A 24,648-nucleotide genomic window follows, 5' to 3' on the forward strand; every position below is an offset into this window, starting at 1 on the left:
CTGATAAGTTTGTGGCTAGTTTAACAATGTTTTCTATATACAGATGTTTTCCTTTTGTAGGCAAATCTCATTGTATTCTCCTTTATAATTTTCTCTTTTATTTCTTAGCCAAAAAATCCTATATCCCCTAGGGGCTGAAAAGATTTTAATTTCTTCTGATTTTTTAAATTATTAATTTATTTTTAATTTTTTAAATGTTTATTTATTTTTAAGAGAGAGAGACACAGAGGGAGGGAAGGGCAGAGAGAGAGGGAGGCACAGAATCCAAAGCAGGCTCCAGTCTCTGAGTTGTCAGCACACAGCCTGATGCTGGGCTTGAACTCTGGAACCTTGCGATCATGACCTGAACCAAAGTAGGATGCTTAACCAACTGAGCCACCCAGGTGCCCCTAATTTATTCTGATTTTTATATGACTTCACAATAAAACACATTAATATAGTGAGAATTTATTTTGATATATGGTATGAGGTGAAGAATTAAACTGATCTTTATACCAAGAAATGAATCAATTGTCCCAACCCCATTTATGGGATAATTTTTCTCTTCTCCATTGATTCCTAGGCCGGGCTTTTTGTAGAATAGCATCCTTTCTGGTCTGTCATCTCCATTTCACTGTTCTGTCTTTTCTTGTATCACTACCACTCTGTTTTAGTGATTATAACTTGGTCATGTTTCAGTGGCTGACAAGACTATTTCCATCAGAACCACATTACTTCCTCAAAAACTTTATTATTGTTTTGGCCTATTGTTTCACATAAATGTTGGAATAAGTTTGCCCGGTTCTGAGGAAAACACCTATCGGTAGCACTTACATTGGAATTGCATTAAATCTAGAAAGCAATTGATGAAAACAGAAGTCAGTGCAATATACAATCTTCCACCCAGAAATGGATCCTTGTTTTATAGCCCTCAATAACCTTGGGTGTGTTCTTCTAAAGACCATGTCAACATCTCACAAGAGATATTGCTTTCCTTTAAATCTTTTATTTTTATTATTAATATGCAACATTATTTCTGAATATTCATCTTTTTTTAAATTTTCACTATAAAATATTGCACAAATTCTGGCCAAGACGGTGGGTTATATGCATGTTTACATCCTCTCCCTACCAAACCCTACTAAAATGACAGCAGAGATAATTTTTTTAAGTTCATTGATTTATTTTGAGAGAGAGAGCATGGGAGGGGCAGAAATGGACAGAGAAAATCCCAAGCATGCTGATAGCATGGAGCCCAACACAGGGCTCAATCTCACCAACTATGAAATCATGACCTCAACCAAAATCAAGAGTTGGATGCTTAACCGACTGAGCCACCCAGGTGCCCCCCAAAGAGAATTTTTTAAGACAAAAATCCACAGGGACAAAAAAATATGTGAGCTATGTGGTGAAAAACAATATTTGGGAAGCTGGAAAGACATAGACTAATGTATCTGCTTAGGAGACCAGGGGAGCTAAGCCATAATCTGGCAGTGGGGAGCGCCAAAAGAAAGGCAATTCTTACACTGCAAAACCCCTCAACGGTTTAGGAAGAGCCACCCCAGAACCCCTGACAGTGGGAGTAAAAGGGGGTTGGAAAGGTGGAGGACTAGGTGATAATGTATTTAAGAAGCAGGGAGGGGGGGCTGGTTGGCTCAGTAGGTTAAGCAGTTGATTTCAGCTCAGGTCATGATTTCGCAGTTTGAGAGTTCGAGCTCCAGGTCAGGCTGCGAGTTCGAGCCCCAGGTCATGCTCTGCACTGTCAGCAACCTACTTCAGATTCTGTGTCTCCCTCTCTCTCTGCACCTCCCCACTCACACTCTGTCTCTCTCTCTCTCTCAAAAATAAATAAACATTTTAAAAGTTTTAAAACAATAAAAAGAAGCAGGGAAACTTCTACACCCCCTCCCCACCCAGCAGAGACTGGAGATTTGCTTTCTAGAAAGAATGGAGCAGAGGGACTCTGGGGGCAGTACCCTAGGCATACCTGGGGGCAAGAGTTCAGTCTTTAAAACTGGAGACTTGGTGAACTGATGGGATCCTAAATGCCTTACCCCCTTAGATGCCTCCTAGGACTCAGGATAGCCCAGCTGGTATCCCCTACCCTACCATGGCAAGAAATCAGGAGATTTTTCTCTAGGAAATCTATCTGATGGGCTCAGAAAGGATTCAGAAAGCCTAACAGATCCTACAGCCCACTAGCTAACAAGCACTTTCTCCCAGACCACATACACAGCTACCAATCAGCGTGGCAACCAAGCGTGGCAACACGCTGGCAACCAAGGCAGCAAGATGGGGTCTTGGCCTGGCATGGAATCCCCCAGTCCTGATGATTGACAACTTGCCTCTGCTGTGCCTGGAATGCCTGAGGCTAGAGATGCCATTTAAAAATATGATTACATTCAGGGGTGCCTGGGTAGCTCATTCAGTTAAGCGTCCAACTTCAGTTCAGGTCATAATCTTGCTGTCCGTGAGTTCAAGTCCTGTGTCAGGCTCTGTGCTGACAGCTCAGAGCCTGGAGCCTGCTTCAGATTATGTGTCTCCCTCTCTCTCTCTCTCTGCCCCTCCCCCACTCATGCTCTCTGTCTCTCAAAAATGAATAAATGTTAAAAACGATTTTTTTAAAAATATGATTGCATTCAACACTTAAGGAATCCTTCCCCCATGAAATACACAGCAAAACCAATGCAGTGGGGAGAGGGGGGAGGGGGTTCCTGGAAAAAATCAAAATAATGGAGGAAGAATGAAACTCAGATACCTACCATCCTCAGAAAGTTAAGAGAGTGCAAGCCTGTATAACAGAGGGAGCTTTCCAAACAAACAAGGAGCTCTTGAGAATTTAAGATATAACGGCAAATATAGAAAACTCTGTTAAAGAGTTGCAAGAAAAACTTGACGGAAATCTCGCAGAAGGTAGACAAAGAGTCACGGATTTGGGAACTGGTGGGTTGGATAGTGGCCCCCACAAAGACGTGTTCATATCCCAGTCCCCAAAACTAATGATTATTACCTTCCATGGTAAGGGATACGATTTAGCTAAGACTTCTGAGGTGAAGAAACCTGGTATTAGCTGGATGGGCCCTACATGCAAACAGGAGCCTCCTTCTAAGAGGGAGGTGGAGGGAACCTATCACAGAAGGCAATATGGTCACAGAGCAGAGACTCAGTGGTGCAGCCTCGAGAAACTGGAGGAAGTAGGCAACAGACTCTCCCCCAGAGCCTCCTGAGGTTTTGCGGCCCGTGACACCTTGCTCACTGACCTCTGGCCTCCAGAACTGTGAGAAACTAAACTTTTATTGTTTTAAGTCACCCAGTTTGTGGTCATTTCTTCCATTTGCCATAGTAAAGTCATACAGAAACTATAAGATAAGAAAAACTGAGGATTGGCCCAAGAGCTCCAGCCTCTGAATAACAGGAGTTCCAGACACAGAGAAGAGATAAGGCCATGGGAAGAAAATATCCTAGAAAACTCTAGAAATGTTCCAGAACAAAGAAGCCCAGAAAAATGGTTACAAATAAAAAGACCTACTTCAGGACACTACAACATGAAATTTCAAAACGTCAGGGATAAAAAGAAAGAAAATCCAACAAATTTCCAAGGAGGAAAGAAACAGGCTGCAGGAGATTCAAGAATCACAATGGCTTTGGCGGTCTCCATAGTAACAGAGGAAGCTGGAAAACAATGGTTGAATGGCTTGAAATTCTAAGAGAAAATTATCTCATGCATTCATTCAACAAATATTGACTGATACCTACTATGTGTCGAGTGCTAATCTGGACACTGGGGAAACAGCAGCAAAAAAAAAAAAAAAAAAAAAAAAAAGAGCAAATCATGTGTACAACAATGCTATTTGTACCTAAGTGTGGATGAGCAAGAAGACTCAAGGGAAAGCCAACAAATTAATTCTGCACGTACAGTGGTGGTGAAAAGAGAAAAGGAGGGAACTGGAGCAGAATCTGAGGGATAAAGGTTGCTAAGGGTGCTACTCTATTCAGACGGAACATCATAGGCTCTGGGAACATTAGTCAGAGTCCTGGCAGGAAGCAGCCGCTCAAACAGGATGACTGGGGAGAGTTTAGAGTAGGGCACAGGATGGGGAAACCAGTCAGGGATGGGAGACCCCTGAGACCATCCCCAGGACTGAGGATCAGAGTAGGAAGAAGGGGGACCCAGAGATGAGCTGTAGCCTCTGGGGAGATAGAGTCAACATATCTGGGATGGTTAGTTTTGAGTGAGCTTACAGGATGCTCAGAGATCTGATAAGACATTCTTTCTGGATAGTCTGTAATGGTATTTCCAGAAGAGTCTAGCAGTGGGTGGGCATCATCCAAACCCTTGAGAGAACTAAAGGAACAAAAAAGTAGAGGATGGGCAGGGATCTCCACTTCTCCTGCTCTCAGACTTTGGAGCTCTTGGTTCTTGGGACTTTGGAATCTCACTGGTCCCCCTGGTTCTCAGACCCACAGGTCTGGGCCTAGAACTACATCACTAGCTTTCCTGGGCCTTTTGTTTAAAGATAGCAAACTCTGGCTTCTCAGCTATCATAATCACATGAACCAATACCTCAAAACTCCACATCTGTTTCTATATTCCATTGGTTCTGTGTCTCTGAAAACCCTAATATAAGACCTGTCAGACAGGGGACCAAGGGCTATGCCATAATCTGCCCTCTTCTCTCCTTCCATCTCTGGATGGTGACTCTGACTGGCTACTGACTAGGAACCAGCTGGTGAGAGAGCCCATGGATTGTGTCCACCAAGACCAGCCCCCAAAGGCACAAAGCAAGTGGAGAGGAGCTGGGGAGTGGATATAAGAGAAGCCAGCAGAAAAATCCAGCCTAGGCACAAATCTGTAGGAAGTCAGGGAGAGGTCTGGAGAAGAATGTTCCAGTCAAGAGGGATCAGCAAGGGCAGAGGCCATGAGGTGGGACAAGTGTGTGGCTGAATCAGATAAAGAGGCTGATGGTGGCAGCAGGTGAGATCAGAACAGGCAGTGGGGGGGGGGGGGGCCCAGTCCAGTGTGGCTTTGAAAGCGAAGAAAAGAACTTTTACTCAGTGTAATGAGTCTAGTGAGGGTTTCCTGCTGTGCTGATGTGCATTGTACAAGTGTCCCTCCAGATGTTGTATAGAGAATAAGACTGTAAAGATGAACAAGGTCACAAGCAGGGACACCAGTGAGAGGTGATGTGCCTGAAATAGGGTGACAACAAGGGCAGGTGAGATGCTGGTTATATTTTGAAGACTGAGCAGACAGGATTTGCAGATGATGGGATGTGGGGGGTAAGAAAGAGAGAAGAAGCAAGGGTGACTCTGAGGCTTTTGGCCTGAGCTTCTTACAGGATGGCATTGCCATTTGCTGAGAGGGGGACATGTGGTAGGAACAGGTTTGGGAGGAAATCAAGAGTTCTGTAATTTGAAACATTACAAGATAAACAGAGGTGTAAGTAGGTAGTGAGATACAGGATTCAGGAGAGCCAGGGAAGAGATGACTGGATATGTAAATTTGGGTGGGATCAGTTTGTCGCTGATAGTTGATGCCATGGGACTGGATAAATTATCTGGGAAGTGTGTGTAGATAGAGAGGGGGTCCTAGGACTGTTATAGGTTGGGAAAAGGAGGAATCAACAAGCAGCTGCTAGAGAGGCAGGAAAAGAGCCACAAGAGAATGGTGTCCCAAAAGCCAAGTGAAGACCCCATCTCATGAAAAGGACATCGAATGCTGGACTGTCCAGTAAAAAGGAGAAAACAGGGGTGTGAGAGTTCTAAATCCTTGATTTCAATGGTAGGAAGTAAATCAACAATACTTCCAACCATTCAAGCAACAACAGTGTATGCTTGTGATTTAGAAATACAAGGTTAATGCCGAAAGAAACAGCTAAAAGGTTTTAGCACTAAAAGGTGCTAAAACAGTTGACTCTGTAGAGTGGGAAGGGAGTGAGAGGCTTATGCAGGGGCTGCTGTCTTTATATACTATGGAATGTGTGGACTTTTTAACTTACGTGCCTATATAACTTTGATAAACATTAAATTTTGAAAATAGTAAAGGTACTGGTAATACTTATACTGCCTTTTTTAAAATGTTCAAACAATACAGAAGGGAGTCGAATGAAAAGTCTATTCCTCCCTCTGCACTTTATCTCTCCAGCCACTACTTCTTTCTGCGGAAATGTCCTCTCTCACAGATATAGATACAGATATAGATACATAACACAAATAGAATCAAACCACATTACTATTCTGCTCTACAACTTATTTTTATTCCACTATCTTTCCAGTTCAGTACATGTACAGTTATGCTTTTTTTCTTTTTTTAAAGGCTGCAGGGAGGTGCAAGAGTGGCTCAGTCAGTTAAGTGTCTGGCTCTTGATTTCAGCTCAGATCATGATCTCATGGTTTGATTCCTGGGTTCAGGCCCCACATTGGGGTCGCTGCTATCAGCTCAGAGCACGCTTCAGATACTCTGTCCCCTTCTCCCTGCACTCCCTGCTTGCATTCTCACCCAAAAATGAACACACACACACACACACACACACACACACACAGGCCACAGAATGTCTCCATGCCATAATGTATCACAATGTATCTACTTACTCAGTGTCCTATTTAAAGATGTTTAGTAGGAATGCAAGCTGGTGCAGCCACTCTGGAAAACAGTATGGAGGTTCCTCAAAAAACTAAAAATAGAACTACCCTAGGACCCAGCAATTGCACTACTAGGCATTTATCCAAGGGATACAGGTGTGCTGTTTCGAAGGGACACATGCACCCCCATGTTTATAGCAGCACTATCAACAATAGCCAAAGTATGGAAAGAGCCCAAATGTCCATCGATGGATGAATGGATAAAGAAAATGTCATATACAATGGAGTATCACTCAGCAATCAAAAAGAATGAAATCTTGCCATTTGCAACTACGTGGATGGAACTGGAGGGTATTATGCTAAGTGAAATTAGTCAGAGAAAGACAGAAATCATATGACTTCACTCATATGAGGACTTTAAGAGACAAAACAGATGAACATAAGGGAAGGGAAATAAAAATAATATAAAAACAGGGAGGGGGACAAAACAGAAGAGACTCATAAATATGGAGAACAAACTGAGGGTTACCGGAGGGGTTGTGGGAGGGGGGATGGGCTAAATGGGTAAGGGGCACTAAGGAATCTACTCCTGAAATCGTTGCACTATATGCTAACTAATTTGGATGTAAGTTTTTAAAAATAAAAAATAAAACAAGTAAAAAAAATAAATAAATAAAGATGTTTAGCTTGTTGGGGCATCACAAAGCTGCAAGGAACAAAGGAACACCCCTAAATACAGGCCTTTGGACACTTGCCCAGCATTTCCACAGGATAAATTTCTAGCATTGAAAGCACTGGGTCAAAGGGCACACCTGGGTATGTTACACTTTACAAATGCACTCCCAAAGGTTGTACCTACCTATCCTTCCACTGCTCAATTACTGGGTATTTTCCTCCACTCAGATCGGTAAAAAACCCAGCCTTTTGTTGTTTTAACCTACATTAAAAAATATAGATAGATAGATAGATAGATAGATAGATAGATAGATAGATAGATAAATTAGCATCAGGGTTATGTTATCATTTTATGAAATGAATTAGAATTGCCTCTTTCCCATATTCCCCTGTGTTCTAGAATCCATCTGGGAATTATTTGTTCTTTAAATTTTCACAAGAATTTACCCATAGGGGCAGCTGGGTGGCTGAGTTGGTTAAGCATCTGACTTCAGCTCAGGTCATGATCTCACGGTTCGAGAGTTCAAGCCCCACATCAGGCTCTGTGCTGACAGCTGGGAGCCTGGAGCCTGCTTCGGATTCTGTGCCTCCCTCTCTCTCTGCCCTTCCCCTGCTCACAGTCCTGTCTGTCTGTCTGTCTCTCTCAAAAATAAACATTAAAAAAAATTTAAAAAAAAAGAATTTACCCATAAAGCCTCCTGAGCTTGGAATCTTTATGATAGGTAGTTTTTAATAGGGCTCTCATTTACTTTTTTGTTTTTTTTTTTTTTAAGTTTATTTACTTTGTTTAGTAATCTTTACCCCCAGTGTGGAGCTCAGATTCATGACCTAGAGACCAAGAGTCACCTGCTCTTCTGATTGAGCCAGGCCAGTGCCCCAAGAGTCCTCACTTCTTTGTTTACCTATCAGTGAAAGTGTCTTACTTCTTAACTCCATTTTCAGAAATTTTTGTTTGTTTCAGAAAATCATCCAATTCAGAGTTTTTTTAAGTTTATCAACCTATAATGAGCATACACTCACAAATGATTTCAACAAACTCTTGTTAGGTTTGCAAGAGTCTTGTCTGTTTTATTTCTTTCTTGTTTTTTGTTGTTTGTTTTTCCCCTAAATAACCACTCCCTGCACTTATTATTCTCTCTGTTGTCCTGTTTCCTAATAAATTTATTCCTACGTAGGTTTCATTAATTTTTTTCCTCTGAGTTTTCTTAGGGCTGGCTTCTTTCTGGTTTTGGTACTTTTTCTAAGGAATTGACTATTCCATTCATTTTTTTAATTTCTTCTCGGAGTTCCTCCCCACCCTTAATATTCCCCAAACTAGGGAATGAGATGTAACAGTTTCATCCAAATACCTCAAGCCTCCAGAGGAGAATCTGCTAAATTCTCGTGTCTTCTCAGCTGCCCAGGCGACCACCAAGGGCACCACCACCGCAGCCACCATCACAGCTGACCTCAATGTCGTAGAGGACAGTGGGAGCTCAGCATCTTCACCCCTGAGTGTGGGAGCTGCAGTCGGTGTGGCACTGGCTGGCGTTGTGCTCATAATAGCAGTTTTGGGACTGATTGTCTTCCTCAGGTGGAAGAGAAGCAAAGGTAAGTGGTTCTGGGCTACGCCTCCAACTTGTCCCCAAGTTTCCCAACTGAATGTTTCCCAGAACCCCAGGTCATCCTGCATTTAAAAATGCAGATCCCTGCTGGCCTTGAGGTCTGGGCTTGGGAATCTGCATTTTTAAAGATCTCAACAAGTGGTGTCTATGTGTGACCCAGTTTGAGAACCATTGCTCCAGACCAGTCCCGCCCCACAAATCTGATCATTTTCTAGTTTTTGTCTCTTGACTTAATCATTTATCATCAATCTTCATCTTTTGTTTTTTTTTTTTTAATTTTTTTTAACGTTTGTTTATTTTTGAGAGAGAGAGAGACAGAGCATGAATGGGGGAGGGGCAGAGAGAGAGGGAGACACAGAATCCATGGCAGGCTCCAGGCTCTGAGCCATCAGCCCAGAGCCCGACATGGGGCTCAAACCCATGGACTGCAAGATCGTGACCTGAGCCGAAGTCAGACGCTCAATGGACTGAGCCACCCAGGCACCCCTAATCTTCATCTTTTGATTCACGGGGAGGGGAGGGTCAGCTCTTGGAAGAGTAAGGAGAGAGCAGAAGGGAAAGGAAGTTGGCTCAGCTCAGCAAGCATTGGTTGAGGGCTTATCTTCCAGGGTCTGGCTTATAATTGGAGATACAAGTGTAAATAAAGTGTGGGTCCTGCTTTCAAGAAACTCAGTGGCAGAGGGAGAGGAAAGTAGGTGACTGCCTCATTTGGAAAGAGCTGTGGTAGTCTAGGACAGAGGAGGGGAATCATGGAGAACTTCCCATAGGAAGTGACACTACAGAAAGTCTCAAAGAGTGTAAGAGAATTAGCCAGGCAAGTGGTGAGGGTGGTGAAGATGTCACTGTCCCTGCAGGTACGGGAAAGCAGTGAGAGAACTCTAAGCAGCTCCATGCAGTGGAGGAGGCTAGAGATGGGAGAAGAGAACCTCGTAAATCACACCCAAGAGCCTCTGCTCCTAGAGGCAACATGAAGCAGTTCTCCATCCAGATACATCCGGGATGGAGGCGCCAGAGGTGGGCCAGGCCAATCTAAGGCAGTAGCAGTGTAGGTGGAGGGATAGAGCCAGACTCTGGAAGAGTTCAAGAGAGAAAATCAGTAGGATTTGGTGATCAGGCTGGTGCAGGGGCAAGGGAGTGGGAAGAACTTGGATGAAACCACCAAGCAAATTAGAGAATACAAGAGGTCAAAGACCATGTTTGGGGGCGGAGGGTGGGTGGGGAGTGGGGAATAATGATTCTTTAGCTTGGGACATGTTAGACATACCTGTGTGGCATCTGAGCCTAGAGGTTCATCAGAAATTTGGATGTATGCATTTATAGCTAAAAGAGAGGACAGAGCTAGAGACATTAATTATTTACACCCCAACACCCTCCAATACTAATTTGAAATTCCTCTAGAGAAAGATTTCAGTGAGAGGAGATTAGCCCTATCAGATATTAAAAGCACAGAGGTGAGCAGCATAGAATCTAGACTGCCTGCACTCAAATCCTGGCTGGGGAAACTCTGGTGCAGTGGTTGTATTACTCTGTGCCTCAACTTACTCATCGGTAAAATGAGAATAATAATAGTACTCACCCTGGGGGTTGTCATGACAATTAAATGTAATTCATTGAGAACAGATCCTGGCACAGAATAAGGACTATGTGAGCACTAGCACCTGTAATTATTAAGCTGCAATAACTAAAATGATTCGATGCTGTCATATTCATACACAGATAAACCAATGTATTAAAAGAGAAAAGCCCGAATATAGGCAGGATAAAACAGGTCAAAATATATTCAGGAATTTAGTATGTTAAAATCTGGCATTTCTAATCAATGGGGAAAGATGAGTAATTCAATACATGGTGATGGAACAATTGAGCAGCCATCTGAGAAAATAATATTATCTCATAATTTGCACCAAAATAAATTCCATGGAGATCAATCAAAGAGTTAAATGTGGGGGGGAAGAACCTAGCACCAGAAGAAAGCATGTGAGACTATTTTATAACCATGGAGTGTTGATGAGCTCCCTATATATGACATAAACATAAAAGCCATGAATAAAAACATTGATAAACTCAAAGGTATAGGAATTGTTTTTAATTCTGCAGAGGAAAAATCACAGTGGTTGTCTCTAGAGTCAGGATGCGGGTTAGAGATGAAGAAAAATGTGACATAGTCATTGAGGAAATGGAAGACAGTATTTAAGGATTCAACTCAGATGAGAAGCCATAAACTGTGTAAAAACATCGCCACATGTTTTTCCTCATGCAGGTTAGAAGCCTCTGGGACTTGCTCATTAGGAGTTATGTTCACCTGCTGGCACCAGAGACCAAAAGTAACAGGGCTTAAATAAGACTGAGTTTATTGTTTTCCCTCATATAAAAGGATGAGGAAACAGATAGCAGAGGCCATTGTCCTTAGGCACTCAGACTTCTATTTTCCTGCTCACTGTCCTGGCCACTGGCTTTTATCCTGAAGGTTGCCTCATGATCCAAGATGGCTGCTCAGACTCCAGCCATTATTTTTGAATCCAGACAGGAAACAGGAGGAAGGAAGGGAAAAAAGACTATGCCACAGCTGTCTGTCCTCCTTTTAAAGAGGCTTCCTGAAAATCTTACCTCCAACTTCCCTTTGAATCTTACTGGCTAGGATGTACTCCTGTGTCCCACATCTATCAGTAGGGCAGCATACTGCCACCCCAAATAAAATCAAGGTTCTGTAACTAAGTAAGAAGAAATGAATGGTGGGGCACCTGGTTGGCTCAGTCATTAGAGCATGTGCCTCTTGATCTCGGGGTTGTGAGTTTGAGCCCCATGTTGGGTATAGAGATTACTTAAAAATAAAATCTTTTTTAAAAAGTAAGAAATGAATGGATATCAGGTAAGCAAATAGCATTCTCTGCCATCAGCCACATCCAGAATTAGAGCTGTGTCACCTAAGTGTGGCATAAGGATAGGGGAACACAGGCAGTCAAGGAGCTAGTGAAAGGGCAGGAGTAGAGAGTAGAGGATCATCAGGGAGCTTGGACAGCCCAAAAGAAAGTGGATTATCAGAGGGTCAAAACAAAGATATACCAAACAGGCTGATGGTAAAAGAGAGCTGGAAGGAAAGAAAGTTGTAGTATAAAAATGATGCTGGCATTTAATATTTCAGAGTTCTCAATCCCAGGGATAAAAAGGAGTCCAGGGTATGGCTGAGTGGAGTGGAGGTCACTAGAGTTGGGGGGACATAGGAGTCCCATGTGTTCAGAGGGCCGTCCCTGTCGATGGGACCTCCCAGGATAGTGTTGGGTGGTGGAGGGGATGTCTGTGAACCAGGGGCTGATCCTTGGGAAATGCTGTAGACAGACTCAGAAGGACAGGAGGGGAGATGGTGGCAGAGGGACAGCAGAGGTTTCAGTGGCAGAGGGTGGAGAGAAACTGGCTGCAGCGCAGACACAGATTCCAGCCATGAGGTTCAGGAGAGGGGAGAGAAACATGGAAAGCCAGTGTATCAGGGCATGAGAGAGCTGTGAGTCTATGATAAGGGCCAAAGGAGGGGGAGGAGGAGGTGGGTGGGCCAGGGCTCAGCAGTGGAAGGAACAGGTGGAGGGATGGGTGAGGAATTCAAGGAAGGGGAAAGGAAGCAAGGGAAAGGCTGAGAGAGAGAGAGAGAGAGAGAGAGAGAGAGAGAGAGAGAGCGCGCAGGCAAGAGCGATTCTCTTGATTTAGTGTTGAGGACAACCACCGAACAGGGTTGGGCAGCCTCAGAGTGCCAGCAGGTGCCACTCAAGAGTCCCAGGTGGGTCCAACAGAGCTGTTCCGCTGCCCTGACCTGTCTAGGGGTGGTCTCAGAGCACACAGAGCAGGAAGGCAGGGAGGAGAGATGCCTTCTGTGGATGTCACCCTGACATGCTGCTGTTCCCCTACAGGTCTGCAGACTAAAGCCAGAACCGTAGTCGGGTGAGTGCTTGTCCTGTTTGGGAAACAGGAAGGTCCTTATGGGGACAGCAGCTCTCCTCCTCACCTTCCAGTGGGCACCTCTTTTCTCAGAGCCACTTCCCTCCTCAGCTTCTAGCCTCACCTCTCTCTCCTCCACCACCAGGCCTCCTCCCTCTTTCCCTCCCTCCAGAGCTCTCTTCTTCATCCTCCCCTTTCCTTCAGCCCATCTTCCCTATTCTATTCTTTCTCTCAGCCCCTTCCCTCCCCTCTCTCCCTTCCCACCTGGGCACCGGCCAGAAGACCATCACCACACTTCTGATGGCTCTTCCAACAAAGCCGCTTCTCCGGGATGATCTATCTTCAAGGGAGTCTCAGGACCTCTACTGGCTACACGGCAAACTGCCTCTCAATCTTCTCCCAGGCCTCCTGAGAGCCTCAAACCTTGGCTCACCTGAGTGTCAGGGGGTTGCAGAGCTCCCACAGAGGTTTGAACCCACTTCTGCCCAGCCTCTAATGCACTTCCCGCCCTCTCCTTCGCACACAGGGAATCGGTCCAAAACACTGAGGAGAAGTATGAGAACATCGGGATTACAGGTAAATTCTTACTGTGACACTCCCCTCTCTCCACCTTGGTTCGCCCTTCCTCACACACCCCCTGCCCACACACCTGCCTCAGCATTTTCCTCTTTCCCTGTCCCACCCATCCCTCTGGCCTGACCCTGGTCTTGACCTAGCAAATGATCTCACTCCCCAAGGCCCCCGTGCATCTCTCTGCCCTGGCTGACATGCCACCTGACCCCAGCACACCTTGAATTTTTCTAGGACAAAAAACAGAGCCCAAGCTGGACCCCAAGGTAAGCAGCCCAGACTAGAGCCTAAAGGAATTAAAAAGAAGTTTGGAGAAGGTGGGGTAGATGGAATAGAGGAACTGTGGTGTTGGTGGGGCACTCAGTTACGGGGTTACTGCTCTAAGTTGGGGACAGCTCCCCTTCCACTCATGCCCTTCTTCTTCATTCTCACCAGGGTGAAGCCCAGGATGACGGTGGCATCCTCTATGCCTCCCTCACCCTCTCCAGCTCGTCACCGGCAGCCCCTCCCTGCACCCCTTCCAAGGAGAGCCCGCAGGAGACCCTGTATTCTATAGTAAAGGCCCAGTGAGCGGGATTGAATGGGGACTCCCTGAGACTAAGCTGCACAGAAGGTCACAGCTTCTAGTAATAACCCTGGCCAGACACAGACAAAAGCCAGTGGGTGTGGAAGTCCACCAAGGACCAGAGAGAAACAGAGCCATCTGCTTCCATTCCCTCTTCAACTGCCCAGCTCTTGCCCACAAAAATAAAAGTACTAGTAGGATTTGCCTTAAGGCACCTAAGGAGAAACTGATGGCATCTTCTGTCTTTTCCTTCTCGCCAAAAATGAGCTGTGAAAGTAGCTCACACCCAAGATCCCTCCTCCAGGGCTGGTGTTCAGTGACTGCCTTCAGGCCAGGTGGGGGACACCAAACACTGGCAGCCAGCCCAGAGCCCAGACTCTGCCCCCTTATCTAACCATTCTACTTCTGCTACCATAACATGTACCACGTTAAGTGCATCACTCATGTAAGCATCACCAACAACCTTATACAGTCCTGGATGCACTCACCGGAGGCGTGAAGAGAAGACCCAGAATGGTTAGTGCTTTTCTCAAGGCCACACACCTAGTAAGTGGCTGAGCCAGGTCTGAACCCAGACCTGCCCTTCTCGACGGCCTCCTCCCAGGACTTGGGTCTCACTGCCTTCCCAGATCCCTGTACTGTGCCGGCCTCCCACCAGAAACAGGGACATGCCACAGGGATGGGGGGGGGGGGGCGGGGAGAGAAGCCAAGGGAAGCATGTGGTTAGAGACGAATGGAACCACTTAAGCCGGTAACCTGTTTTATTAACACATAAACTGCAGAGCCGTGACTTTAGCCAATTGACCTGTAGCTGAGGAACAAACCCCACATTTAGTAGCTTCTCAGGGACCCTCTGAGGGGCTCTCTCTGCTGCTCCTGTGGAAGCGGGTGAGGCAGGAGCACACAGCTATTCCTCAAAGAAGGTCGTGGTGAACTCCCCAGGGTCATCTCCACACTGTGGCTCCTCCAGCTGCTCCGGCTCTTCTCCAACATCTTCCAGGAGTTGCTCCAGGTCCAGGTCACTGGAGGCTTCATCGTCATGGAGGACACTTCCAGCCTCCTGAGGACACTTTGAGCCTTCTTTCCCCACCATGGGACAAGCCCCAAGATGAGCTGGTGGGGTCGGGCCCTTTGGCTCCATCCTAGCTTCTTTGTCCTCAGGGAAGTTGGTTCCTGCAGCTTTGCTCTGGGGAGCTTTAAATTTTTTCTTAGGGCCTGGATGAAAAAGTGATAAAACTGAGAGCCCTATTAGGCCATCTGTCCTGGCTTTTTACAAGTCAAACCCCTACATTCCTATTTACAAAAATATCTCTAGGAAATATGATCTTTCTCAATAGAAATAAAATGGGCTTTGAAGTCAGAAAGACCTGGATTCTAGCCATATGCTAGTCATATGCCTGTCATGGGTCTTCAGCAAATTATAAACCCTTTGGGCCTCAATCCCCTTATCTCTAAAATGGCAAATGTCCAGTCACAGAGATATTGAAAGATTCAAGGGAGCCAGCAAATGTCTATCTAGCCAGCCCACAGCAATACTCGATAAATGTCTGTTCCCCCCTCCTCACCATTCTCCTGTGCTTGGATCAAATCAAACGAATAACCATTACGTTTCTACAGTGTGTACTGCACTCTACCATCTGAGATGCTTAATTCTTGTTCTTTTTAAAAGTAACAAAAAGCTATAAAGTTAAGAAACGATCCAGGGAAGGGAGACACAGACTTGAACCTCATTTCCCATAGTTTTTCCCAGGACTTGAGCCTTACCTGGCTGGTCAGGCTCTGAATTCCTGTGTCCTTCTTTCCTTCCCATTATGCGTACAGGCGTTGCTGCAGATTCATTTCCCAGAGATCTCTTCGTTGTCTTCCTTTGCAGGATCCCATCTCGTCCATCTGCTATGCCTGCATCACCCCCACCAACAACCATGAAGGACATTTGTTTATTTCTCTCTAAATGACAGCTCGGCAAGGGTCCATAGACTTCCCACAGTTAGTCTGTGCCCCACATCCTCTGCTCATTCTCAATCTAGTGAGTTTTTTTGGTTCCTTCCTTTTCCCCAAATATTTCTCTCTCTCTCTCTCTCTCTCTCTCTCTCTCTCTCTCTCTCTCTTGTTGTTGTTTGTTTGTTCTGGATCTTCTTCTCTTTATATTTTTCCTCATAGACTGCCTTCTCCAGGAAGCCATCCTTCTTGGCTAAGAATTTAAGACATTCATTCCACCTTTAGTCTAATATTTTATAATCAGTGCACAGAAGCGAGGAGATGTACTCGCTTGGCAGAGGACAGCTTCCCTGATGACACAGTAGGAGCCTTGACCATTTTTGCAGATTTTAAAGCTGAGACAGGCAGTTAAGATCCTGTGACCTGCAGACCCTTCCCATTGTCTATTTCTGCCCTGCCTTAATGGTAGCACATACCTGTTCCCAACTGGCTTGCTTACCTCTTGCCTTGGGGCTTTTTGTCTGAATTTTGGCTGGCTTGGGACTGGGCAAAGTTGAGTCCTGAAAATGGGAGAGAAAAATAAGAAAATATAAATTAAGTCACATAATTGTGTTTTTAATAGAGTGGGATGCTACAGAAATGATGGGTGGGGTAAGGGAAATCAAATTGGATTCTGTGAGCCTGATACTGTTTAAATCAATGACAACAAAGATAAAAATGTTCATCTTTCCCAGGGTGCCTGGGTGGCTCAGTCAGTTAAGCATCCAACTTCAGTTCAGGTCATGTTCTCATGGTTTGTGAGTTTGACCCCTGAGTTGGGCTCTGTGTGACAGCCCAGAGCCTCAAGCCTGCTTCAGATTCTGTGTCTCCCTCTCTCTCTCTCTCTCTGCCCCTCCCCTGCTTGTGCTCTGTCCTCAAAAATAAACTTTAAAAGAAAAATTTTTTTAATGTTCATTCTTCCCATTCTATTTGATATTAGTCAGTACAAGGCTTTATGTACAAGAGAAGGAAATAAAGCTAGGCCATTAGCATGGCCTGGTAAATTAGGGGCACATGGGTGGCTTAGTCAGTTAAGTGTCCAACTCTTGTTTTTGGCTCATGTAATGATCTCATGGTTCATGGAATTAAGCCCCATGTCGGGCTCTGTGTTGACAGCACAGAGCCTCTTTGGGATTCTCTCTTCCCACCCCCTCTATGCCCCTCCCCTGCTCGTTCGCTTGTTCTCTCTCTCAAAATAAATAAATAAACTTTAAAAAATGCTGTAATAGAAATGAAAAAAAATGCCTTTGATGGGCTTATTAGTAGATGGAACACAGACAAGGAAAGAATCTCTGCACTTGAGGATATCTCAACAGAAACCTTCAAAGCTGAAAAGCAAAAGGAACAAAGAATGAAAAAAAAAAAAAAAGAACAGCATATCCAAGAATTGTGAGACAACTATAAAATGCATAATATATGCACAGTGGGAATACCAGAGAAGAAAAAAAGAAAGAAACCCGGGGCACCTGGGTGGCTCAGTCGGTTGAGCCTCCGACTTTGGCTCGGTCATGATCTCACAGTTTGTGGGTTCGAGCCCCGCATCAGGCTCTGTGCAGACTGCTTGCTCAGAGCATGGAGCCTGCTTCGGATTCTGTGTCTCCTTCTCTCCCTGCCCCTCCCCCACTCGTGCTTTGTCTCACTCTGTTTCTCAAAAATAAATAAATGTAAAAAAATAATAATAATAAAAAAAGCAAGAAACCCAAGAAATATTGAAAACAATAATGACTGAGAAGTTTCTCAAATTAACATCAGACACCAAACCACAGATTCAGGAAGCTCAGAGAACACCAAGAAGGATAAATGCCCAACAACTATACCTAAGCATATTATTTTCAAACTACAGAAAATCAGAGATAAAGAAAAAGCCTTGAGGATTAAGGTGCACCTGTTGTGATGAGCACCAAGTGATGTACAGAAGTGCTGAGTATAATAATGTGTACCTGAAACTAATATTACACTGTATGTTAACTAACTGGAATTTAATAACTTAAAAAAAAGAAAAAGAAAAAAAAAGAAAAAGCCCTGAAAGAAGCCAAAGGAAAAGAACACCTCACCTGATATGCTAAGGAAGGGGAGAAAATGGAATTATATACGGTGCTCGATTAAAACCACTTAGGGCAGAAAAAGAGTGGAAGACAAAAATAGGAAGAAAGAACAAGGGCAACAAATAGAAAACAGTAACGAATATTATAGATATTAATCCAACTATGTTAATAATTACTGTGAATGTCAATAATCTAAAAGCACCAATTAAAAGACACAGATTATCAGGATTAAAAAACAAGACCCAGCCATATGTTGTCTACAGGAAGTCTACTTTAAACATAAAGCTATAGGGGCGCCTAGGTGGCTCAGCTGGTTAAGCGTCCGACTTTGTCTCAGGTCATGATCTTGCAGTTTGTGGGTTCAAGCCCCGCGTCGAGCTCTGTGCTGACAGCTCAGAGCCTGAAGCCTGCTTTGGATTCTGTGTCTCGCTCTCTCTCTGCCTCTCCCCTGCTCATGCTCTGTCTCTCTCTGTCTCAAAAATAAATAAAACATTAAAAAAATTTTAAACATAAAGCTATATATATATATATATATATAGAGAGAGAGAGAGAGAGAGAGAGAGAGAGAGAGATTATAAAAGTAAACAGAAAAATACACCATGCTAGCACTAATCAAAAGAAAGCAGGAGTAGCTATGCTAATTTCAAACAGAGCAGACTTCAAGACAAGGAGAGTTATCAGGGATAAAAAGGGCATTACATAATGATAAAGAGGTCAATTCTCTAAGTACTTTAACAACAGCAGAATACATATTCTTCTCAAGTTCACATGTAGCATTCGCCAAGATTGACCACATTCTGAGCCATAAAACAAAACTTAATATATTTAAAAGAATAGAAATCATTAAATGTCTGCTCCTGGACCATAACGGACTTTAACTAGAAATCAATAACAGAAAGATAACCAAAAAATTTCCAAATACATGGAGATTAAATAGCATACTTCTATATAACACATGGATCAAAGAAGAAATCTCAAGAGAAATTTTAAAATATTGAACTAAGTGAAATTTAAAATATGAACTAAATGAAAAGGAAAACACAATTTATCAAAATTTGTGGGATACACAGAAAGCAGTACTGAGAGGGAAATTTAGCACTGAACACATTTATTAGAAAAGAAGAAAGATCTAAAATCAACAGTCTAAGTTTTAACCTTCGGAAACTAGAAAAAGAAGAACAAGTTAAATCCAAAGTGAGCAAAAGAAAAGAAATAATAAGAACTGGAGTAGAAATTGATGAAATTAATAACAGGAAATTAGTAGAGAAAATGAATGAAACAAAAACCTGGTTCTCTGAAAAGATCAATAAAATTGGTAAGCCTCCAGCCAAGCTAAGAAAAAGAGAGGAAACAAATGACTAAAATCAGAAAATAAAAAGGAGGTCATCACTACAGAGTCCAAGGACATTAAAAGGATAATAAAGGAATACTATGAATAATTCTTTTCTTTTTTTATTAAAAAATTCTTTTAATGTTTATTTATTTTTGAGAGAGAGAGACAGAGACAGAGACAGAGCACAAGCAGGGGAGGGGAAGAGAGACAGAGAATGTGTAGCAGGCTTCAGGGCCTAAGCTGTCAGCACAGAGCCCAATGCAGGGCTCAAACTCATGAACCACGAGATCATGACCTGAGCCAAGTCAGACACTTAACCAACTAAGCTACCCAGGCGCTACTGAATAATTGTTTTCAAACAAATTTGATAACCAATAAGAAATGGACCAATTCCTTAAAAGACAATCTGCCTAAACTCACACAAGAAGAAACAATCTGAATAGGGTCTGTATCTATCAACAAAATTGAATCAGTAATTAGTAGTTATCCTTCTAAGACAGAAAGCACCATGCCCATGGGTTCACTGGTAAATTCTACCAAACATTTAGGGAAGAAATTCTGCCAATTCTCTATAATCTCTTTCAGAGAAAAGGAGCAGAGAGAATACTTCCTAACTCATTCTATGAGGCCACCATTACCTGAACATCAAAACAAAGACATTATGAGAAAAAAAAAAAAAAAAAACTACAGAGCAATATCTCTTGTGAAAAGAGATGCAAAAATAGTCCACAGTGATGGCCAAAAATATTAGTAAATTGAATCCAACAATGTATAAACAATTATACACCATGAACAAGTGGAATTTATTCAAGGTATGTAAGACTGGTTTAACATTTGAAAATCAATTTATGTAACCCATCATATCAACAGGCTAAAAAAGAAAAATCACATAATCATATCAATAGATACAGAAAAAGCATTTGACAAAATCCAACACCCATGCATGGTAAAAACTCTCAGTAAACTAGGAAAAGAGAGTAACTTCCTCAAATTGATAAAGAACATCTACCAAAAACCTACAACTAACACTATACTTAATGCTGAGAAACTAGAAACTTTCCCACAAAAATCAGGAAGAAGGCAAGGATGTCCCTTCTCATCACACCTTTTCAACATCATATTGGAAGTTCTACCTAAAGCAGTAAGACAAAAAGAAATAAAAGGTATAGATACTGGGAAGGAATAAATACAGTTGACCCTTAAACAATGCAGGGGTTAGGAGTGCTGACCCTTTGCACAGTGGAAAATCTGTGTATAACTTTGGACTCCCCCAAAATTTAAGCACTAGTAGCCTACTTTTGACTAGAAGCCTTACCAATAACAGCTAATTCACATGTATTTTGTCCATTATATATTATATACTGTATTCTTAGAGTAAAGGTAAAAAAAAAGAAAATATTAAAACCATAAGGAAGAGAAAATACATTTACAGTACTCCAGTGTATTTACTGAAAAAAATCCACACATAAGTGGACCTCCATAGTTCAAACCTGTGCTATTCAAGGGTCAACTGTAAAACTGTCTTTGTTTGCCAATAACATAATTGCCAATACAGAAAATCCAAGAGAATTGACAGAAACTCCACAGCTATTAAGTGTTTATAGCAAGGTTGCAGGATACAGGTTAATATACAAAAGTTAATCACTTTCTTATATACCAACAATGGACACGTGGAATTTGATATTTAAAAACACAATACCATTTTTATTAGCACCGAAAAAATTAAATACTTACATATAAATTCAACAAAATATGTACAAGATCTATATGAGTAAAACTACAAAACTCTGATGAATAAAATCAAAGAACTAAATAAACAGATATTCCACATCTGTGGATAGGAAGACTCAATATTGTTTAGTGTTCGTTTTTCCCAGCTTAATCTAATAGGACCAATGCAATTCCAAACAAAATCCAAGCAAGCTATTTTGTAGATATCAACAAACTGATTCTACAGTTATGTAGAAAGGCAAAAGACCCAGAATAGCCAACAAAGCTGGAGGACTGACCCTAGGCAACTTCAAGACTTACTATAAAGCTATAGTAATCAGGACTGTGGAATTGGCAAAAGAACAAATAGGTCAATGGGACAGAATAGAGAGCCCCAAAAATAAACCCACATAAAAACAGTCAGCTTGGGCGCCTGGGTGGCTCAGTTGGTTGAGTGACCGACTTCGGCTCAGGTCATGATCTCATGGTCTATAAGTTTGAGCCTCGTGTCAGGCTCTGTGCTGACAGCTCAGAGCCTGGAGCCTGCTTCAGATTCTGTGTCTCCTTCTCTCTCCGCCCCTCCGCTGCTTGCTCTGTCTCTCTCTCAAAGAATAAATAAACATTAAAAAATAAAAAAATAAAAATAAATTAAAAAAACAGTCAGCTGATCTTTGACAAAAGAGCAAAGGCAATGAGTCTTTTCAACAAATATGGTGGAACAACTAGACATCCACACACAAAAAAGTGAATCTAGATATAAACCTTACACCTTTCACAAAAATTAACTCAAAATGTAGTATAGATCTAAGTGTAAAATGTAAAACTATAAAACTCCTAGAAGATAACATAGAAAATCTAGATGACCTTGGGTATGACAATGACTTTTTTTTTTTAACGTTTATTCATTTTTAAGAGAGACAACATGCAAGGGGCAGAAAAAGAGGGAGACAGAGAATCTGAAGCAGGCTCCGTGCTATCAGCACAAAGCTCAACATGGGCTCAAACCCACAAACCGTGAGATTATGACCTGAGCCAAAGTCAGACGCTCAATCGACCAAGCCACCCAGGCACCCTGACAATGACTTTTTATATATAACACTAAAGGCATGATCCACGAAATAATTAATCGTCTGGTTGGTAGAAGATACACCTGATAAAGGACTGTTATCTAAAATATACAAAGAACTCCTAAAACTAAAAAAAAAAAAAAAAATAAACAACCCAATTTAAAAAATGGACCAAACACTTTAATGGACAACTCACCAAAAAAAATATACAGATGGCTAGTAAGAATATGAAAAGATGATCCAGATCATATGTCATCAGGGAAACGTAAATTAAAACATCAATGAATACCAGTACACACCTATTAGAATGGCTAAAATCTGGAACACTGACAATACCAAATACTAGCAAGGATGTGGAACAACAGAAAATCTCATTCAATGCTGGTGGGAATGCAAAATGGTATAGCCACTTTGGAAGACAGTTTGGTGTTTTCTTACAAAAGTAAACATATTCTTACCATACAATCCAGTAATCAAGCTCCTTGCTATTTACTCAAAGGAGTCGAAAACTTGTTCTCACAAAAACCTGTAAGCAGCCGTTCATAGCAGCTTTATTCATAATTGTCCAAATTTGGAAGCAACCAAGATATCCTTCAGTAAGTGAATGGATAAATAAATGTGATACATCCAGAAAATGGAAAAATTCAGCAAAAAAAAAAAAAAAAATATATATATATAATATGTATATGTAAATAGGTATATATATTATGTATATATACACACACAACTAGCTATCAAGCCATGAAATACATGAAGGAAACTTAAATGCATATTTCTCAGAAACCAGTCTGAAAAGGGTACATACTACATAATTCCAACTATATGATGTTCTGGAGTGGGCAAAACTATGGAGACAATAAAAAGACCAGTGGTTGTCAGGGGTTGCGGGGTGAGGGATGAGTAAGTAGAGCACACAGGATTTTTAGAGCAGTGAAAATACTCTGTATGATACTATAATGATGTATATGTATCATTATATGTTTGTCCAAACTCAGACTATAACAACACCAGAGTAAACCCTAATGTAAACTATGGACTTTGGTTGATTACAATGTGCCAATGTCAGTTCATCAATTGGAAACAAATGCATGACTCTGGTGGGTGTTGATAATGGGAAAGGCTATGCATGTATGGAGACAGGGTATGGAAACTCTGTACTTTCCTCTCAATTTTACTGTGAACCTAAAACCACTCTTTAAAAAGTCTTTAAATATTTTTTAAAAAATCTATATTTCATATGCTTGAAAATACCCAAAGGTAACAAGTGAATGAATATCTTAAGTGTGTACACAGGGGAGAAGAGAGTGTAAACAGAGGCACCCTGCTATTCTCTGAAATTGCTCTAGTAAGAACCAAAAACTACATTAGGAACTGGGATGATAATCAAGAAATAAATTCCTAGAAATGTGAGACATTAGAGAGAATAACTGAGGAAAAAAGAGGGTCTTCTTCCCTGAAGACCCCTAGAAGATAAGACCAGCTAGTCAGGTCCACCCTGAAGCAGGAATAGGATGGTTCCATAGTAAATATAAATCCATGCTAACCAGATGTCCTACAGAAATCTCCTAAAAGGAATCCCCAAGATCACTCTTACTTTTTCCTCTTCTTCCTCCTCCTCCTCCTCCTCCAACACGGCCTCTTCCCCTTCTTTCTCCAAGCGGGAATCTGGGCTGTTAGCCCCAGTAACCGTTATGTCTAGAACAGGAATAGGAAAGAAAGGCTAAAGAATTTATCCAATAAATTAGATGATGAGTTAATTGAGCTGATCCCAGAGAAGCAGTCTTCTAACTCTGCCTCTCATGTCCCAGTGGCATTTCTTCCACAAAACATGGCCCTAGGTTATCATGGTTCCCACCTTTTCCAAACACCCACCACTCTTTAACATGTGCCCTCCCTCCCCATCCTCTTTTTCTCTCCATTCTTCTCTTCACCCATCCATTTATCCATCCATCCCTCCCTCCCAGATACTTGGGTCAATGGCATTCATGGAGAGCCTCCTATTAGAATCCAGAACTAGATGGATGATATCGGATATAAAATGAAGTTTCAGTTCTGCCCTCATGAAGGACCATCTTCCTCTCTACATCTTCTCCCCACCTCCCTCACTAATCCTTATCCTCTTACTGATCCTACCTTTTCCTTCCCGACTATTGTCAGATCCATTGTATCGGCTCCGGAAACCAAATAAGTTAACCCGTTCCTGAGGGAACCAAGAAACAAAAGCATCATCCACTATTCTCCCAAGGATGACTTTTCCCCTCTGTCTTCAAGACTTTAGTTATGGGGGTGCCTGGGTGACTCAGTTGGTTAAGCATCTGACTCTTGACTTTGGCAAGATCTCACAGTTTGTGGGCTTGAGCCCCATGTCCGGCTCCGTGCTGACAGCACACAGCACGGAGCCTGCTTAGAATTCTTTCTCTTTTCCTCTATCTCTGCCCCTCTCCTGCTTGAGCTCTCTCTCTCTCAAAATAAATAAATAAACGCTAAAAAAAAAAAAATACTTCAGTTACATACTTTATATTCATATTCCATAGCATTTTCACTTAAAATTTCATATTCTGTTTATCTAAATTTTTACGAAGATTAACTATAATACATTATAACATTATTTTTA

The 24,648-nt window shown here is 42.4% G+C and overlaps 2 protein-coding genes across 11 annotated transcripts in view; one reads left to right on the top strand and one right to left on the bottom strand.

Moving 5' to 3' along the window:
• PILRA (paired immunoglobin like type 2 receptor alpha) overlaps positions 1–14,132 on the top strand; it is a 17,287-nt gene extending 3,155 nt beyond the window's left edge. The window contains exons 3-7 of the mRNA XM_040455967.1: positions 8,632–8,826; positions 12,740–12,770; positions 13,294–13,343; positions 13,572–13,603; positions 13,773–14,132. Coding sequence (XP_040311901.1) covers positions 8,632–8,826; positions 12,740–12,770; positions 13,294–13,343; positions 13,572–13,603; positions 13,773–13,907 — 443 coding nt within the window. The 3' untranslated portion in view covers positions 13,908–14,132. The remainder of the gene's footprint in view (positions 1–8,631; positions 8,827–12,739; positions 12,771–13,293; positions 13,344–13,571; positions 13,604–13,772) is intronic.
• A 513-nt stretch (positions 14,133–14,645) lies between these two features.
• The window catches only part of ZCWPW1 (zinc finger CW-type and PWWP domain containing 1), a 31,745-nt gene continuing 21,742 nt past the window's right edge, over positions 14,646–24,648 (bottom strand). For 8 of the 10 annotated variants that reach the window (XM_040455960.1, XM_040455956.1, XM_040455959.1 and 5 more), the window contains 5 exons: positions 24,168–24,234; positions 23,629–23,729; positions 16,340–16,400; positions 15,667–15,801; positions 14,646–15,138 (listed from right to left, as the gene is read on the bottom strand). In XM_040455960.1, coding sequence (XP_040311894.1) covers positions 14,810–15,138; positions 15,667–15,801; positions 16,340–16,400; positions 23,629–23,729; positions 24,168–24,234 — 693 coding nt within the window. In that variant the 3' untranslated portion in view covers positions 14,646–14,809. The remainder of the gene's footprint in view (positions 15,139–15,666; positions 15,802–16,339; positions 16,401–23,628; positions 23,730–24,167; positions 24,235–24,648) is intronic. The other 2 variants (XM_040455961.1, XM_040455957.1) reach the window with 1 other exon arrangement.

Source organism: Herpailurus yagouaroundi, unplaced genomic scaffold (genome assembly GCF_014898765.1).
Source record: "Herpailurus yagouaroundi ecotype Mexico unplaced genomic scaffold, PumYag 216, whole genome shotgun sequence".
NCBI classification, from domain to species: Eukaryota; Metazoa; Chordata; class Mammalia; order Carnivora; family Felidae; genus Herpailurus; species Herpailurus yagouaroundi.